Raw genomic sequence first — 19614 nt, forward strand, 5'->3', positions numbered from 1 at the left:
TGCAGTTATTGATCATTATAGTAGTCGAGTAATCTTTCGATTGATTGAGTAATCGAATAGAACACACTAAAAGCGTATTTTGATAAAGTACCGTATTTCCTTGAATTGCCGCCGGGGCGCTAATTAATTTAAAACCTCTTCTCACTCCTGCACTTACCAAAGGCATGCGGTAAAAGTAAGCATAGGCTAATTATTTTAACCCCTCTTCTCACTACGGCACTTACCAAAGAAATGCAGTAAAAATTTGAGTGTGATGTAAGCTTGGATATTAAATCATACTGAATAGCTCTTAATCTTCTTCGCTTTATGCAATTTCAAATTACCGGTATTGAAATCAGCCTCCTCCATTTTGAAAATGATGACAGGGGAAGTGTCACTCGTGACATCACGAGTTTGACAATGCGCTAATTATTTTGGGACGCGAGTTTGACCCGGCAGTAATTCAAGGCAGGCGCATACTATATGCCCTGCGGCAATTCAAGGGAATACAGTTGGTGTAATAAACACAGTTTTTCTGATGACCCTTATTATTTCTTCTTGTAACATTAAAATTTCACCTTTAACATAAAAGCATCACTATGTATTGCTTATATTTGAAAAAAAATAAGGTTAAAAAGTAAAAAATCCTGCAGAGATTCAAAACATTTAATAAAATATATAGATAGTAAGTAAATTACCTAATTAAACACAATTACTCTGATAAGGTATGATCAATAGAATGATAATGTTTTTAACAATTTATTGTGTACACATTTGAAAAGCTAATCATTGGAGGAGTGGTGTTTGATTTTTGATCAACTAACTCTTTAGCATTAACATACAAACTCTAGTTTAGAGGTCTTCAACATTGGGTCTGCAACCCTCAGGGGATCTGCTTAGTGTAGTTATTGCACATTACAATTGTTCCAACACACTGTAGTGTAGTTTGCAAATGACACCATACTCACTACCTTGCAAGTTTAAAATAAAAAACATGAATACATAAGTACAGTATATTTCTATATTCATGTTAGCATTCAAATTGTCGAGGAATTAGCGCGCTAGTTGCCAACTAGCTATTGGTGGCGTTATCATGTAGAATTTGAGTACTTTAGTACAAACCCTGTTTCCATATGAGTTCAGAAATTGTGTTAGATGTAAATATAAACGAAATACAATGATTTGTAAATCCTTGTCAACCCATATTTAATTGAATGCATTACAAAGACAATATATTTGATGTTCAAACTCATAAACTTTATTTTTTTTTGCAAATAATAATTAACTTTGATTTTCTTGGCTGCAACACGTGCCAAAGTAGTTGGGAAAGGGCATGTTCACCACAATGTTACATCACCTTGTCTTTTAACAACACTCAATAAATGTTTGGGAACTGAGGAGACTAATTGTTGAAGCTTTGAAAGTGGAATTCTTTACTATTCTTGCTTGATGTACAGATTAAGTTGTTCAACAGTCCGGGGTCTTGTTGTCGTATTTTACGATTCATAATGCGCCACACATTTTCGATGGGAGACATCTCTGGACTGCAGGCGGGCCAGGAAAGTACCCTCACTCTTTTATTACTAAGCCACACTGTTGTAACATGTGGCTTGGCATTGCTTTGCTGAAATAAGCAGGGGCGTCCATGATAACGTTGCTTGGATGATAACATATGCCACTCCAAAACCTGTGTGGACCATTCAGCATTAATGGTGCCTTCACAGATGTGTAAGTTACCCATGGCACTAATACACCCCCATACCATCACAGTTGCTGGCATTTGAACTTTGCGCCTAAAACAATCCGGATGGTTATTTTCCTCTTTGTTCCGGAGGACACCACGTCCACAGTTTCCAAATATAATTTGAAATGTGGACTCGTCGGGCCACAGAACACTTTTTCACTTTGCATCAGTCCATCTTAGATGAGCTCGGGCCCAGCGAAGCCGGCGGCGTTCCTGGGTGTTGTTGATAAATGGCTTTCGCTTTGCATAGTAGAGTTTTAACTTGCACTTACAGATGTAGCAACCAACTGTAGTTACTGACAGTGGTTTTATGAAGTTTTCCTGAGCCCATGTGGTGATATCCTTTACACACTGATGTCGGTTTTTGATGCTGTACCGCCTAAGGGATCAAAGGTACGTAATATCATCGCTTACGTGCAGTGATTTCTCCAGATTCTCTGAACCTTTTGATGATTTTACGGACCGTAGATGGTTAAATCCCTAAATTCCTTGCTATAGCTCGCTTTAGAAATGTTGTTCTGAAACTGTTCGATAATTTGTTTACAAATTGGTGACCCTCGCCCCATCCTTGTTTGTGAATTACTTAGCATTTCATGGAAGCTGCTTTTAATCCCAATCATGGCACCTACCTGTTCCCAATTAGCCTACACACCTCTGGGATGTTCCAAATAAGTGTTTGATGAGCATTCCTCAACTTAATCAGTGTTTTCTGCCACCTTTCCCAACTTCAATGTCATGTGTTGCTGGCATCAAACTCTAAAGTTAATGATTATTTGCCCCAAAAAAATGTTTATCAGTTTTAACATCAAATATGTTGTCTTTGTGGCATATTCAACTGAATATGGGTTGAAAATGATTTGCAAATCATAGTATTCCGTTCATATTTACATTTAACACAATTTTCCAACTCATATGGAAACGGGGTTTGTATTTCACAATACCAAAGACTAGTTTAATTTAAAACACAATCACCATTTTATACAGGATATATAAGTAAGGGCTCAATGCTCCATCTCATTTTCAGTTTGGGGGTCCTTGACCTGAAAACGTTGAATACCCCTGTCTCCTCCTCCTAACGTGTTTGAAAATGCAAGTCAAACATAAAAGATGGCGGTGGCTCTTGAAATACACTTAACCTTATTTCTGTTGGTTTGTTGCTCTTAAAAAATGCAGGGTGCTTTCCCGTAATGTGTTGCATCGTCGATGTTGTGTTGTTGTGAAATGCCAGCTGCGTTTGACAGTGCAAACATTTTTCCACAATGGCTTTCTTTTTTAGTGTAAACTATCGCAAAGCCTTCTCTCATTTTCTTTGGGCCCTTTGCTCTCTTTATCCCTCTTTTTGAGCAGAAACTCTCAGCACTTTGCTGTTACGCACACACACTGGCCACATCACCGTAGGCGCACCGTTCTCATTTTTGCTTTTTTGGATAAGGGCGTTGGATTTGTAAATTTGGTTTGAATTATTGAATGAACAATTTAAAGTGTCCAATTAACCTAACATGCATTTTTTTTATTTGGGAAGAAGCTGAAAAGTATTAAGGCACATCATCAATTTAATCCGACAGATAAATTAGAACAATATTGTCTAGTATCTTTGCATACATTGTTGACATATGTGATGTGTTTGTGTTTTCAGACACTTTCTCAGGATTCGCTTCTGTCGGATTTGAGACCTCAGCGCTGGTACCAGTTCAGAGTGGCAGCAATAAACAGTCTTGGCACCAGAGGCTTCACTACACCGGGCAGACACTACATTTCCAGTAAAGGTTAGGCGAGTGCACCAAAAATGTTGAGCTGTGCTGAATGTCAATAACGAGATAATTTGGATGTTTTCACAAGACACTTAGGAAACCACTTCTGTTTGTGCAAATGAGAGATTTAATATACAATATTCAGTATTTGAACATCACTTTTACTTCCTCTTGTTGCTTGGTCTTTCTCTTTGCTTCACTTAAAAATTAAGGTGAAGCTATAACTAGAGATGTCCGATAATATCGGACTGCCGATGTTATCGGCCAATAAATGCTTTAAAATGTAATATCGGAAATTATCGGTAATCGGTTTCAAAAAGTAAAAATTATGACTAAAATGCTGCTGTACGGAGTGGTACACGGACGCAGAAAGAAGTACAGAGCGCCAATAAAACTTAAAAGCACTGCCTTTGCGTGCTGGCTCAATCACACAATATCTACGGCTTTTCACACACACGCAAGTGAATGCAAGGCTTACTTGGTCAACAACAATACAGGTCACACTGAAGGTGGCCGTATAAACAACTTTAACATTGTTACAAATATGCGCCACACTGTGAACAACACACCAAACACATTTTGGGAGAACATTCGCACCGTAACACAACATAAACACAACAGAACAAATACCCAGAACTCCCTGCAGCACTAACACTTTTGGGACGCTACAATATACACCCCTCTCTACCCCCCACCCCCGCCCCCCCAACCCTGCATACCTCTCAGAGAGAGCATTTCCCAAATTCCAAGCTGCTGTTTTGAGGGATGTTAAAAGAATAATGCACTTTGTGACTTCAATAATAAATATGGCAGTGCCATGTTGGCTTTTTTGTCCTTAACTTGAGTTAATTTATTTTGGAAAACCTTGTTACATCTTTTAATGCATCCAGCGCGGCATCACAACAAATTCGGCATAATAATGTGTTAATTCCACGACTGTATATATAGGTATCGGTTGAGACATGCACCTGGGGATAGGTTGATTGGCAACACTAAATTGGCCCTAGTGTGTGAATGTGAGTGCGAATGTTGTCTGTCTATCTGTGTTGGCCCTGCGATGAGGTGGCGACTTGTCCAGGGTGTACCCCGCCTTCCGCCCGATTGTAGCTGAGATAGGCGCCAGCGCCCCCCGCGACCCCGAAAGGGAATAGGCGGTAGAAAATGGATGGATGGATGGATGGATAATTAAGAGTTGGACAATAGCGGAATATCGGATATTGGCAAAAATCCCATTATCGGACATCTCTAGCTATAACAAATCTGGTAGTCTCAGCAAAATATGCATAATATCTTCCTGAGAACCAGCATCCTCTGCAGTGGACATTTGTGAAGTTATTTTTCGCCCCACGATATTTAGAACTTTTTCAAAAGAAACAAAAAGGTCCACTGCAGACTGCAGTTTGGTTCTCAGGATATGCAGATAAGAAGCCCTGCTGTTGTTCCAGACTCACATGTGTGTCTACATCAGCACTATTCAACTAGCGGGGCCAAATTGGGTCCGGTAATGACACCATACCAGCACCCAAGGTAATTTAAAAATTTTGGAGAGAGACATTTTTGCATCAAATTCCTAAAAACACTAGCGTGCTCCTGTCGCATAGAGGAAATTTGACCACTGTAAACACATTGGCAGATCCTTGCATTGACATTTTCACCTTGTTAGCAAACATAGAACACTGGGGTCTAAACTTGTTATTTACATCAGTGTTTTTCAACCACTGTGCTGCGGCACACTAGTGTGCCGTGAGATACAGTCTGGTGTGCCGTGGGAGATTATGTAATTTCACCTAATTGGGTTAAAAATATTTTTTTGCAAACCAGTAATTATAATCCACAAATGTGTCGTTGTTGAGTGTCTGTGCTGTCTAGAGCTCGGCAGAGTAACCAAGTAATACTCTTCCATATCAGTAGGTGGCAGCAGGTAGCTAATTGCTTTGTCGATGTTTTTCGTGATCAAAATAAGCCGGCGATAGCGGGAGGCAGTGTGCAGGTAAAAAAGTATTTTAAGCTGAAACCAAAAATAAACAAAAGGCGAGTGCCGCTAAGAAAAGCCATTGAAGCTTAGGGATGGTTATGCAAAATGAAACTAAAACGGAACTGGCTGCAAAGTAAACGACAACAGAACGCTGGACGACAGCAAAGACTTACAGCGTGTGGAGCAGACGGCGTCCAAAAAGTACATCCGTACATGACATGACAATCAACAATGTCCCCACAAAGAAGGATAGTGTCCGCACAACTTAAATAGTCTTGATTGCGAAAAACAAAGCAGGTGTGGGGAATAGCGTTCAAGGAAGACATGAAACTGCTGCAGGAAAATACCAACAAAACGGGAAAAGCCACCAAAAAAATAGGAGTGCAAGACAAGAACTAAAACACTACGAAAACAAAACAAGTTACGGCGTGATGTGACAGGTGGTGACAGTACACCAACTTGGAGACAAGAGCTATAGTGATGCATGGTTGGTTATGGTTTCAATTCATATCCAAAAATGTTCAAGTAGGACAAATTGACTTTTTATTGTCAATAAATAACATTATATATATATTTATGTTTTTTGCTGGTGGTGTACCTCGGGATTTTTTCAATGAAAAATATGTGCCTTGGCTCCGAAAAGGTTGAAAAACACTGATTTACATAACTGAGGTGTTCCTCAAGGCACCCCTTTAAGTCCTCTCCTTTTTGGCACTTGCAACTATTTTCCATAAAGTGATTTATGAAACTAAGGTGTTGTAGCGCATTTACTGCAGATGAAGTCATTAGTCATTTGTTCAACTCCTTTAGTTACACTAGTGGTCTTCCTCAAGGATCCATTTTAGGTCGTCTGTTTGTCATTATTCGGCCTTCAACTGGTGGCTCGAGAGTTAAGTTAAAAAAAACTTGTAAGAGACTCACATCTTTGCAGCAGATTCTTGAAACACTAGAGCGCGGTCATAGAGATGATCTTTAACTGGCTTTTTTTTGCAGAAAGTCCTTAAAAAAAGCAGAGCGCTCTTGTAAATTTGACAAAATAAATAGACTAAAATCAAAGGTTTGCTGTAGAGGAAAAATAAGATTAAAAGTGAAGGGAGATGTCCGGCCCTCCGATCCCTGGTGTACATGCAATTCCAGACTGGTTTGACCAAAAAAATGTTATTTGTCAACACTTTTTGTCTGAGCATTATCATACAATTCTGGAATCCCTGCAGGAACTTTTCCTTGCAGACCATGTTGGCTCTTCGTGGAGACAAAAATGAGAATATTAATACCATTCTCACATCTGTCCTTCATACTTGAGCGGTCCTTAGCGTAACAATTGGAGACAGTGGTAAGGAGCGAGCTGTTTGTAAACGAGAGAATACAATGTGACTCATCTGATTTAATGTCTATTGGGAAAATAGAATAATTTAGTGTGTATTTGTGCAAGGCAAACTGCATTACATAACCTCAAATTTGTTTTAAATACACACAGACCGGGGATTGCTGTTCAGCTGTTTCCCCTGTTGCTGATAATATCTCTTGACTGTCATTCTGTCGGTTTCATACTAATTTGTGTGTGTGTGTGTGTGTTTGTGTGAGTGCGTGTGTGTATTTAATGTGGGTTTTGGGTTAAAGGTTAAAAACGCGCACAGACATTCCAAATCCCATCTGATAGCAGTCAGTTTTTTGTTTCTAGTTCATTAGTCAGATTAGTCAGGGGATGGGGCTCAGGGGTCACAAATCAGGAAGTTAGCAGATGTCCAACAAGTTTCCCCTCTGTTAGGGTCTTCTTTGACTTTACCAAATAAATAATACAAAATATGTCTTTCTTGCTCCGAGGTGGGTTGCAATCACGGGACCAAGAGGCAAATCTGGATACTTTCGGATTTCAGGCGATGGTCTAAGCCCCATTAGACTACTGTTTTATTTACCTGAATCAGATTTAGGCTTATTTTGGAAGGTTTAAAGGCAAAGATAAAAGTGATCATGAAAAAATGTTTTAAATGGGATAATGAGTGTGAGTGTTGTATGTCTATCTGTGTTGGCCCTGTGATAAGGTGACGACTTGTCCAGGTTGTACCCCGCCTTCCGTCCAAATGCAGCTCAGATAGGCTCCAGCAATCCCGCGACCCCGAACGGGACAAGCGGTAGAAAATGGGTGGATGGATGGAAAGTGGATTTTTACAACTTTTAAGAAATATAATTTAAACCATGTATCCTCAGCAAGAGGTTACTGCTACCTCACATCACTTGGCACTTGCGGTACTTAGAGAAGGAAAGATTGGGGGCACATCATGTTTTTACATTCGGAGGGGTCCAAAAATTATGCATTAATCCGTGAAAATCAGAGTTGGACTTATTTGTGTATCGGTAAGTAACCTATTTGACTGACATAACTGTCAAAAATGGACTTGGACCTGGATTGTTTCTCCGACGCAAAGGATAGTTGGCACGAGCGAGACGTGAATGTGAGGACATATTTGTGACGGAACTCTGGCCGTCCTGGTGTGGGTTGCAGGGACACTCGATACATGACGCATCATAGCAGATTTGACTTGTGTTTAATATTTCAATAAACCTTTTGTCCTCTGGCCATTTGGTCGCGGCACTTTCCAGCGTGCGGGCTCTTCCTGCTGGTCCCGGCACACCTTTCGGTGTCCGGTGTCTGCGTCCGCTGCGGGGGCTCATCTTTGTCTGGATCTGGCTCGTCTTGCTCTTGGTTTTTCGTTGCCGTGGTTTCCTCGCCTACTTCTGCCACGATTGCTCCTCTCTCGCCCTTTTTATGCTGCAGCAGAAGGTGTAATGATTGAGCGCAGGTGTGTGGTGTACGCACCTGACGCTGATGGCTGCAGTGTCGTTACAGGCGTGCCCCGCCTCTCCGCTCTGCTGCATGCCCCACCTCCTGGCCGCCATCTTGGTCAGGACAACCATCTCTCCCAGCCCGCTGTCGGCTCATCGGCTCCATCTCTCCACAATATTATTTATTAAACACTATAACTAAAAAAAAGGCTCCTCTCTGAGCTGCTACCTAACCGTGGTAGAGGAGTTTGCGTGTCCCAATGATCCTAGGAGCTATGTTGTCTGGGGGCTTTCATACCCCCTGGTAGGGTCTCCCAAGACAAACAGGTCCTAGGTGAGTGATCAGACGAAGAGCAGCTCAAAGACTTCTATGGAATTACAACAAAATGAACTCAGATTTCCTTTGCCCGGACACGGGTCACCGGGGCCCCGCTCTGGAGCCAGGTCCGGAGTTCGGGCACGATGGCGAGCGCCTGGTGGCCGGGCCTGTCCCCATGGGGCCCGGCCGGGCACAGCCCGAAGAGGCAACATGGGTCATCCCTCCAATGGGCTCACCACTCATAGGAGGGGCCATAGAGGTCGGGTGCATTGTGAGCTGGGCGGCAGCCGAAGGCAGGGCACTTGGCGGTCCGATCCTCGGCTACAGAAGCTAGCTCTTGGGACGTGGAACGTCACCTCACTGGGGGGGAAGGAGCCTGAGCTAGTCCGCGAGGTATAGAAGTTCCGGCTGGATATAGTCGGACTCACCTCGACGCACAGCAAGGGCTCTGGAACCACTTCTCTCGAGAGGGACTGGACCCTCTTCCACTCTGGCGTTGCCGGCAGTGAGAGGCGATGGGCTGGGGTGGAAATTCTCGTTGCCCCCCGGCTCAAAGCCTACACGTTGGAGTTCAACCCAGTGGACGAGAGGGTAGCTTCCCTTCGCCTTCGGGTGGGGGGACGGGTCCTGACTGTTGTTTGTGCTTACACACCAAACAGCAGTTCAGAATACCCACCCTTTTTGGGTACACTCGAGGGAGTACTGGAAAGTGCTCCCCCGGGCGATTCCCTTGTCCTACTGGGGGACTTCAACGCTCATGTTGGTAACGACAGTGAAACCTGGAGAGGCGTGATTGGGAAGAATGGTCGCCCGGATCTAAACCCGAGTGGTGTCTTGTTATTGGACTTTTGTGCTCGTCACGGATTGTCCATAACAAACACCATGTTCAAACATAAGGGTGTCCATATGTGCACTTGGCACCAGGACACCCTAGGCCGCAGTTCCATGATCGACTTTGTAGTTGTGTCATCGGATTTGCGGCCTCATGTTCTGGACACTCGGGTGAAGAGAGGGGCGGAGCTTTCTACCGATCACCACCTGGTGGTGAGTTGGCTGCGATGGTGGGGGAGGATGCCGGACAGACCTGGGAGGCCCAAACGCATTGTGAGGGTCAGCTGGGAACGTCTGGCAGAGTCTCCTGTCAGAGAGAGTTTCAATTCACACCTCCGGGAGAACTTTGAACATGTTACGAGGGAGGTGCGGGACATTGAGTCCGAGTGGACCGTGTTCCGAACCTCAATTGTCGAGGCGGCTGATTGGAGCTGTGGCCGCAAGGTTGTTGGGGCCTGTCGTGTCGGTAATCCCAGAACCCGTTGGTGGACATCAGCAGTGAGGGATGCCGTCAAGCTGAAGAAGGAGTCCTATCGGGTTCTGTTGGCTCATAGGACTCCGGAGGCAGTGGACGGGTACCGACGGGCCAAGCGGTGTGCAGCTTTAGCGGTCGCGGAGGCAAAAACTTGGACATGGGAAGAGTTCGGGGAAGCCATGGAAAACGACTTCCGGACGGCTTCGAAGCGATTCTGGACCACCATACGCTGCCTCAGGAAGGGGAAGCAGTGCACTATAAACACCGTGTATGGTGCGGATGGTGTTCTGCTGACTTCGACTGCGGATGCTGTGGATCGGTAGAGGGAATACTTCGAAGACCTCCTAAATCCCACCAACACGTCTTCCTTTGAGGAAGCGGTGCCTGGGGAATCTGTGGTGGGCTCTCCTATTTCTGAGGCTGAGGATGCTGAGGTAGTTAAAAAGCTCCTCGGCGGCAAGGCCCCGGGGGTGGATGCGATCCGCCCGGAGTTCCTTAAGGCTCTGGATGCTGTGGGGCTGTCTTGGTTGACAAGACTCTGCAGCATCGCGTGGACATCGGGGGCGGTACCTCTGGATTGGCAGACCGGGGTGGTGGTCCCTCTCTTTAAGAAGACCGGAGGGTGTGTTCCAACAATCGTGGGATCATACGCCTCAGCCTTCCCGGTAAGGTTTTTTCAGGTGTACTGGAGAGGAGGCTACGCCGGATAGTCGAACCTCGGATTCAAGAGGAACAGTGTGGTTTTCGTCCTGGTCGTGGAACTGTGGACCAGCTCTATACTCTCGGCAGGGTTCTTGAGGGTGCATGGGAATTTGCCCAACCAGTCTACATGTGCTTTGTGGACTTGGAGAAGGCATTCGACCGTGTCCCTCGGGAAGTCCTGTGGGGAGTGCTCAGAGAGTATGGGGTACCGGACTGTCTTATTGTGGCAGTCCGCTCCCTGTATGATCAGTGTCAGAGCTTGTTCCGCATTGCTGGCAGTATGTCGGACACGTTTCCAGTGAAGGTTGGACTCCGCCAAGGCTGTCCTTTGTCACCGATTCTGTTCATAACTTTTATGGACAGAATTTCTAGGCGCAGTCAAGGCGTTGAGGGGATCCGGTTTGGTGGACACGGGATTAGGTCTCTGCTTTCTGCAGATGATGTGGTCCTGATGGCTTCATCTGGCCGGGATCTTCAGCTCTCACTGGATCGGTTCGCAGCCGAGTGTGAAGCGACCGGAATGAGAATCAGCACCTCCAAGTCCGAGTTCATGGTTCTCGCCCGGAAAAGGGTGGAGTGCCATCTGCGGGTTGGGGAGGAGACCCTGCCCCAAGTGGAGGAGTTCAAGTACCTAGGAGTCTTGTTCACGAGTGGGCGAAGAGTGGATCGTGAGATCGACAGGCGGATCGGTGCGGCGTCTTCAGTAATGCGGACGTTGTATCGATCCGTTGTGGTGAAGAAGGAGCTGAGCCGGAAGGCAAAGCTCTCAATGTACCGGTCGATCTACGTTCCCATCCTCACCTATGGTCATGAGCTTTGGGCCGTGACCGAAAGGATAAGATCACGGGTACAAGCAGCCAAAATGAGTTTCCTCCGCCGGGTGGCGGGGCTCTCCCTTAGAGATAGGGTGAGAAGCTCTGCCATCCGGGAGGAGCTCAACGTAAAGCCGCTGCTCCTCCACATCGAGAGGAGCCAGATGAGGTGGTGCGGGCATTTGGTCAGGATGCCACCCGAACGCCTCCCTAGGGAGGTGTTTAGGGCACGTTCGACCGGTAGGAGGCCACGGGGAAGATCCAGGACACGTTGGGAAGACTATGTCTCCCGGCTGGCCTGGGAACGCCTCGGGATCCCCCGGGAAGAGCTAGACGAAGTGGCTGGAGAGAGGGAAGTCTGGGCTTCCCTGCTTAGGCTGCTGCCCCCGCGACCCGATCTCGGATAAGCGGAAGATGATGGATGGATTGATGGATGGAACTAAAAAATGGCAAACAAATGGCGCGCACAATGGCAGAGAACAAACTTGAACAATGAAAAACAAAAGACTAGCATAAAGGCTACAAACTATAAACATGAAACAAAAACACTTGCATGAATAACAAAAAACTTACTGTGGCATGGACAGAATGATCAAACAGCAATGGCATGGCATGAAGGCAGTTTGAGGGATGTGAAGTTGCCAGGCTGAACACTTGGCAACTGTGGCTTAAATATTAGCAGTGGTAATTACCAGCAGGTGTGAGAACTGAGGACAGGGGCGTGACATGGGGGCAAGGTGAAAATCAATGAGTTGCTATGGAAACAAAGAAAACAAGAAAGTGCAAAAGCAAGAACTGAACGTCCAAAAAATAAAACCAAACATAACAAAAACCAAACCTGATCTCATGGGCGTGACAATAACGAGTGCTATGATCGTGACGCTAATTATGAAAAGGATAAGTGGTAACAAATTAGTATGGGGAACATAATCACCATTAATTAGGTGTTTTAAACATGCAAATTAGTAACATATTGGCTCTTAACGAGCCAATATGTTACTAATTCTGCATGGCCTTATTATCCAACCAGTAAGAGTCTTCCCTCATTAAGGTTAGGGTTAGGGTACTTGGAATATGTTCCCCTAGTGTCCAAATAACTCTAAATTAAGTATTTGTTACTCAGAATATGTTCCCCATACTAAAGTGTTACAGGATAAGTTTGTTTGCAGTTGATTTCCTGCTACAAATATTAGTCTCATTTACAATCCGTGTGTATGGTGTGAAGTATATTTTGTGATCTTAAAATTAGCAATTAAAACCGATTATACTTACTAGTATTGTGAAGTTTTGTGTTTTATAACAAACTTCTAATGCTCAAAAGCAGTATTTTTTTCAGAAGATCTATTGCCTGAAAACAAGTTCTCATGTCTCACTGAAAAACTACAATTCAAGGAATTGTGACTTGTCTTTAGTTTGTGTAAATATTTTGACAAATACATTTAAAATTTATACTTGGTGAGATTGTGAGTTTTTCCACTGTAACTCGTGAATACAAGTCTGTGTACGATGGAGCCAATGGGATGTCTATTCCACCCATAAAGCCCTCTAAATAACCATCAAAAAAGCATCAGCAAAACTCCATTTATGTTTTGTGACTTAAATATTAATAAAGTATTATTGATATTGTTATTATAAGCGCTAACACCGATAAACTATTAATTTGTGGCTTTGTGATCAGAAGGAGCTAAATAGCTTCTGTGGTTATATTGACATCATTGGGTGGTGAGCTGCTTTCTAGCCTCGAAGCGCGTGAAAGTTCATTCTAGATTGGAAATAATGCCTCTCACCTGGATAGTACAAGGATGAGAACATATTCCGAGAAGTTGGTTAATTTTGGCATCCAAGTTAGACCCAGAATTGTCCAGAAGAAACAAAAGTCGCTTGGTCTGCACCTGGTTCCACCGCCCCATTTTTCTTTGTGAGGATTATGAGTAATTCTTCATCTAAACTGGAATATAGTAACATCCTATCACTCGGTATTTTAATGACAGCAGACATTATATTATGTTTGTTGTCTCCCACGAAGTCTGTCGTCAGTTATTGTCAGTGCCGTTGTTGAGGGGAAAAGCGAACATTGTGATGCCTTTTTGAAATGAATACGCCACAGTATGCATAAAATGAGCAAAATACATAAATATTACATGTTAAATGTGCACGTTGCAACATTACATATAGTTTGATCGCATTTATTTATAAGTCACACTGCATGAAAAAAACATGTGTGCTTGTCTCACAAAAGGATTGTGAATGATAGGCAACAGAACACATATGTCATACGGAAGATCTATGACCAATGTTTTTTTTTTAAGTCGTTTCTTAAAAAAAGATAGTCTTCCTGTCACGTAAAGGATCTTAGACTAACATAAAATAAAACCCTTTGACTTTACAGAATTATCAATTGGATGAGATAAAAAGATGACATGGAAGTCTGAATGGATCGGAGAGTGTGCAGGTCTACCTCACGTTGTGACCGGGTGAATCTACTGAATATACAAACGTAATATTCATGAAGTTTATTTTCGACCTGTTGGCCAGATCGTGGACATTGTCGGAGCCCATTTGACTCAGGGGCCATAGTTTGGGGACCACTGATGTAGACTCTTATTAATTTACATTTTCCTTTCTGTTAATAGCTGGTCTACTTTCTCCTGTAATGTGGTTCATCTAAACCTCTTTAAATGTGCACTGCACTTAAAAATAAAGGCCTATCATTCACAATCCTTATGTGAGGCAAGCACACATTTGTTTTTCTTTTTTTATGTATTCTAAATCTCAAAAGCCTACTGAAACCCACTACTACCGACCATGCAGTCTGATAGTTTATATATCAATGAGGAAATCTTAACATTGCAACACATGCCAATACGGCCTTTGTAGTTTACTAGATTGCAATTTTAAATTTCGTGCGAAGTATCCTGTTGAAAACGTCGGTATGATGACGCGTGCGCGTGACGTCTCGGATTGTAGCGGACATTTTTTTTCAGCCCGATCCAAGCTATAAGTAGTCTGCTTTAATCGCGTAATTACACAGTATCCTGGACATCTGTGCTGCTGAATCTTTTGCAATTTGTTCAATTAATAATGGAGAAGTCAAAGAAGAAAGATGTAGGAAGTGGTGTATTGCAGCTGCCTTTAGCAACACAAACACAGCCAGTGTTTCTTTGTTTACATTCCCGAAGGTGAAGCTTTATTAGGGAACAGAGCGGTCAAGCGAACATGGTTCCCGACCAGATGTCAACCGGGAGAAAATTGTGGTAATAAGTCGGCTCTTACCGTAGACATGAGCGGAGCTTGCCTCTCTTACCTCCTCCCACCGGAGACACTGGCGGTCACCACACCCGTGGCCACACCCCTCCGACTTTCAGGTACCATATAATCTCACTAAACCACTATTAACACATTAAGCAGATAAGGTATTTTCCAGAATTATCCTAGTAAATGTGTCTAATAACATCTGAATCGCTCCAAACTGCCCTCGTCTTTTTTTTCCATTTTTTTTTCTAGTCCTTCACTCTCACTATCCTCATTCACGAATCTTTCATCCTCGCTCAAATTAATGGGGAAATCGTCGCTTTCTCGGTCCGAATCGCTCTTGCTGCTGGTGGCTATGATTGTTAACAATGTGAGGATGTGAGGAGCTCCACAACCCGTGACGTCACGCGCACATCGTCTGCTACTTCCGGTACAGGCAAGGCTTTTTTATTAGCGACCAAAAGTTGCAAACTTTATCGTCAATGTTCTCTACTAAATCCTTTCAGCAAAAATATGGCAATATCGCGAAATGATCAAGTATGACACATAGAATGGACCTGCTATCCCCGTTTAAATAAGAACATCTAATTTCAGTAGGCCTTTAAATAAACACTAGCAAATGTCAGCTAACAATGTAGCCAATTGGAGTCGCCTTATATGCCTGTAAAGCACTCTAAAAAACATCCAATCTTATATACATGCTGTGAGTATATATGTAATGCAGTACCAGGCACATCTATGATAACTTGTAACATTTGCGTATTTTGATCAGGTTTTGCATACGGTGAAAGATAATTTCACAAACGAATCACAACATTTTGCATTTCTCTTCAACAACAACTCTTTGTTATATGTAAGGAGTTTGAGAAACAAGTTTAAAGGCCTACGGGGATAGCAGGTCCATTCTATGTGTCATACTTGATCATTTCGCGATATTGCCATATTTTTGCTGGAAGGATTTAGTAGAGAACATCGACGATAAAGTTCGCAACTTTTGGTCGCTAATAAAAAAGCCCTGCCTGTACCATAAGTGTGTGCGCGTGACATCACAAGTTGCAGGGCTCCACACATATTCACATTGTTTATAATGGGAGCCACCAGCATTAAGATCAATTCGGACCAAGAAAGCGACAATTTCCCCATTAATTTGAGCGAGGATGAAAGATTTGTGAATTAGGATATTGATAGTGAAGGACTAGAAAAAAAAAAAAAAAGCGACGGCTCCAGGCGGCAGTGTGAGCGTTTCAGATGTAATTAGACACATTTACTAGGATAATTCTGGAAGATCCCTTATCTGCTTATTGCTTTAATAATGTTTTAGTGAGATTTTAAAGATTGTAAAGACATACCTCGAGGTCGGATGGCTGCGGTGAACACGCAGTGTCTCAGAGAGAAGCCGAGGAGCCAAGCTCACAGCTGCCTTTTTTGACAGCTACTGCAGGAAGACGAATAATCCACTGATGTCTCCGGTAAGATATATATCACAATTTCCCCATCCAAAAACATGCTGGTTGACGTAGAGAAAACAAGTTCGCTTGACCGCTCTGCTTCACAACAAACAAAGAAACACCGGCTGTTTCTCGGTGCTAAAGACAGCTGCAATACACCGCTTTCCACCAACAGCATTGTTCTTTATAATCTCCATTATTAAATGAACAAATTGCAAAATATTCAGTAACACGGATGTCCAAAATACTGTGTAATTATGCGGTTAAAGCAGACGACTTTTAGCCGCGAGTGGTGCAGCGCTAATATTTCCTGACAGTCCGTGACGTCACGCGTACGCGTCATCATTCCGCGACGTTTTCAACAAGAAACTCGCGGGGAATTTAAAATTACAATTTAGTAAACTAAAAAGTCTGTATTGGCATGTGTTGCAATGTTAATATTTCATCATTGATATATAAACTATCAGACTGCGTGGTCGGTAGTAGTGGGTTTCAGTAGGCCTTTAAGAAACTGTGTGCTAAACAGATCCAGCTTTAATGAAACACTAAGCATCATGCAGCAGTATTGCTAAGTGCTTAACAAGAAATACAAACTTGGAACTTAATAAAAGAATCACTTACTGTACAATGTCTGCTTTCACTGGGTTGCCGACTGATGGCATGTTCATATCAAATTTGTATCGCAGACAATACAAATTTATACTGTTCAGGAGATGACTTGAAAATCTTGGTTAAAGTAAAATTTTGGTTTGATGTATATGAATTATCTTTAAATTTGGAAAAGACTACATTCATGGTATATAGTAATAAAAGAAAGATCTAAGTTAGGTTATCTATAAACAATGTGAAAATTGAGAAGGTGTCTGAAATCAGATTTCTTGGGGTCATCTTAGATGAAAAGTTGACATGGAAACCTCATATATTGCATGTTAAAAATAAGGTATCTAAAAGATTTTTTTTTTAACAAATTCCTCGTCTAACACAATGAGAATGTTATACTGCTCAATTATTCTATCTTATTTCAATTACTGTGTAGAAATATGGGGAAATACATATCAGAGCAACATAATGCCTTCATTTCTTTCACAGAAAAGAGTAATTTCGTATCATTTTTACGGTAGGATGTAGAGACCACACTTCATTAGGTCAGGATTATTACAACTTAAAGACATGTAGAATTGCATAATCTATTAATGATGTTAAAAGCGAGAAATAAAGTTGTTCCGAAGGACTTACAAAGGTTATTTGTGTTCACATCTGAGGATGAGAATCACAGAAGGCCGTATGATTTTAAACATTCAAGAGTGCGAAAACATTTGAAACAAATGTGCTTGTCTGTTGTTGGTGTGAAAGCATGGAATTCTCTAAAGAAAGACTTAAAAAGTATACATAATATATTTGAATTTAAAAAGAGTTACAAAAAGAGACAACTGGAATTATATCAAACTGATTTTTGATTTTGATCGGACGTGTTCTTGTGAAAATGCTTAAACAAAAATTAAAAAGTATGTTGGAGGAGGGAACAGTGATAAAGTTATCCAAAATAATTTGTGTAAAAGGGGACAGATAAATATAAGAATAGCGTTCTTCCATCTGCTCCTTTTTGATTATGGAAATGCATAAGAAACCAAAAAACAATGAACGTGTCAACTGTACATGGTTGTATATATGCATTTTCATGAAAGGAATAAAAATAAATGATGATGATGATGATATCGCCTCGTTTAGATGAAGAATTAGTCACAATTTTCACTCAGGTTTAAAAAAAAAAAAGAAAGGTCCCGCAAATGAGCGTCTTTTCTTGTCTTTCTCGCCATCCCTGGGTATAAAGTCAATGTCTAATACAGGGGTCGGGAACCTTTTTTGCTGAGATAGCCATGAAAGCCAAAAATTTAAAAATGTATTTCCTTGAGAGCCATATCATATTTTTTCACACTAAATTCAACTAAATGTGTGCATTTTTTAAGTAAGACCAACATTTTTAGAGTGTAATAAGTCTCTAATTCTTTTGAATAAAATTGTTATTTTTTGAACAGGTGTGGTAGAAAACGGATGGATGGATTGAAATGCATGAGAATGTCTTATATTTTGAACGTTATTTTTAACATCATGATTACCAGCGGAATTATTCATTACTTATCGTGTTAAGCAATGTCAGCTAAGATTTATCTGAGAGCCAGATGCAGTCATCAAAAGATCCAAATCTGGCTCTAGAGCCATGGGTTCCCTACCCCTGGTCTAATATGACCAACTTCTCAATTTATGGTCACAATCTTCTACTATCCAGGTGAAAGGCATGATTTATGATCTAGAATTAACTTTTAACAACTCAGAGGCGATGCAGCAGCTCACCAGCTCAAATTGGTAGTGTAGCAGTATAAGCTATTTAGCTCTGTGATCATGGCGCCGCTGAAAATAGTTTGTCTGCGTTATAGTAAAATAATGGAATGACTAAGGGAGAAAAAGAGATAAAAGCCCAAAGGAAACAACAAAACAAATGCATGCAAACACAGACAGACCAAATCTTTCAATCCTAATATCGAACTTTGATATGTGCATCAAGGCCAGCTGAGAACATTCTGTGGCCGGTGGAAGGCCCGCCATGGGGGATGTACTTCTAATCAGATACTTTTTTGTGGTTGTAATCAAATACAGAATCAGGCAACGAGGTACTAATGAGACACAGAGTCTGAGCTGAAAGAGTAGTGACCTCGGGATTTCTTCTCCGAAGCAAACAGTGACTCGCAGTGGTCGTTTTGTCGTGTTGTGGTTGCTACCGAAAAGGAATCGTCATGCTTCTCCGGTATCGCTCACCTTTGATGCTATTAACCTAATTGGCTGAGTCGACTCTATTGAGACTAAGAGGAAATTAGCTTTTCTTCCCCCCTGTAGATTTCCTTTCTTCACGTTGCTCCATTTTCTATACCGCCTACCTGAGGGGTCATGGCTGGATTAAAAATATGGAAGTGGATAAATCCTAATAAATTGCTAATTACTTTTTATAAGGACTAAAAGTTAACTGTCAAGAACTCAATCAGTCATTTTCTACCAGTTATCCTGCTCATGGTCACGACTAAACCTGTATAGTGTCTCAACGCTTAAAGGCCTACTGAAATTAGATTTTCTTATTCAAACGGGGATAGCAGGTCCATTCTATGTGTCATACTTGATCATTTCGCGATATTGCCATATTTTTGCTGAAAGGATTTAGTAGAGAACATCCACGATAAAGTTCGCAACTGGAGAAAAGCCCTTCCTCTACCGGAAGTCGCAGACGATGACGTCACATGTTTGATGGCTCCTCACATATTCACATTGATTTTAATGGGAGCCTCCAACAAAAAGAGCTATTCCGACCGAGAAAACGACAATTTCCCCATTAATTTGAGCGAGGATGAAAGATTCGTGTTTCAGGCTATTGATAGCGACAGACTAGAAAAAAAAAAAAAACGCGATTACAATCGCGTTGCATTGAGACGGATTCATATGTTTTTAGAGACATTTACTAGGATAATTCTGGGAAATCCCTTATCTTTCTATTG

General features: G+C 42.2%; 1 protein-coding gene across 2 annotated transcripts in view; it reads left to right on the top strand.

Moving 5' to 3' along the window:
- Positions 1–19614, top strand: part of anos1b (anosmin 1b) — a 120912-nt gene that overhangs the window by 67977 nt on the left and 33321 nt on the right. For both annotated transcript variants that reach the window (XM_061883578.1, XM_061883579.1), the window contains one exon: positions 3360–3489. In XM_061883578.1, coding sequence (XP_061739562.1) covers positions 3360–3489 — 130 coding nt within the window. The remainder of the gene's footprint in view (positions 1–3359; positions 3490–19614) is intronic.

This window comes from Nerophis ophidion, linkage group LG22 (assembly GCF_033978795.1).
Source record: "Nerophis ophidion isolate RoL-2023_Sa linkage group LG22, RoL_Noph_v1.0, whole genome shotgun sequence".
Taxonomy (NCBI): Eukaryota; Metazoa; Chordata; class Actinopteri; order Syngnathiformes; family Syngnathidae; genus Nerophis; species Nerophis ophidion.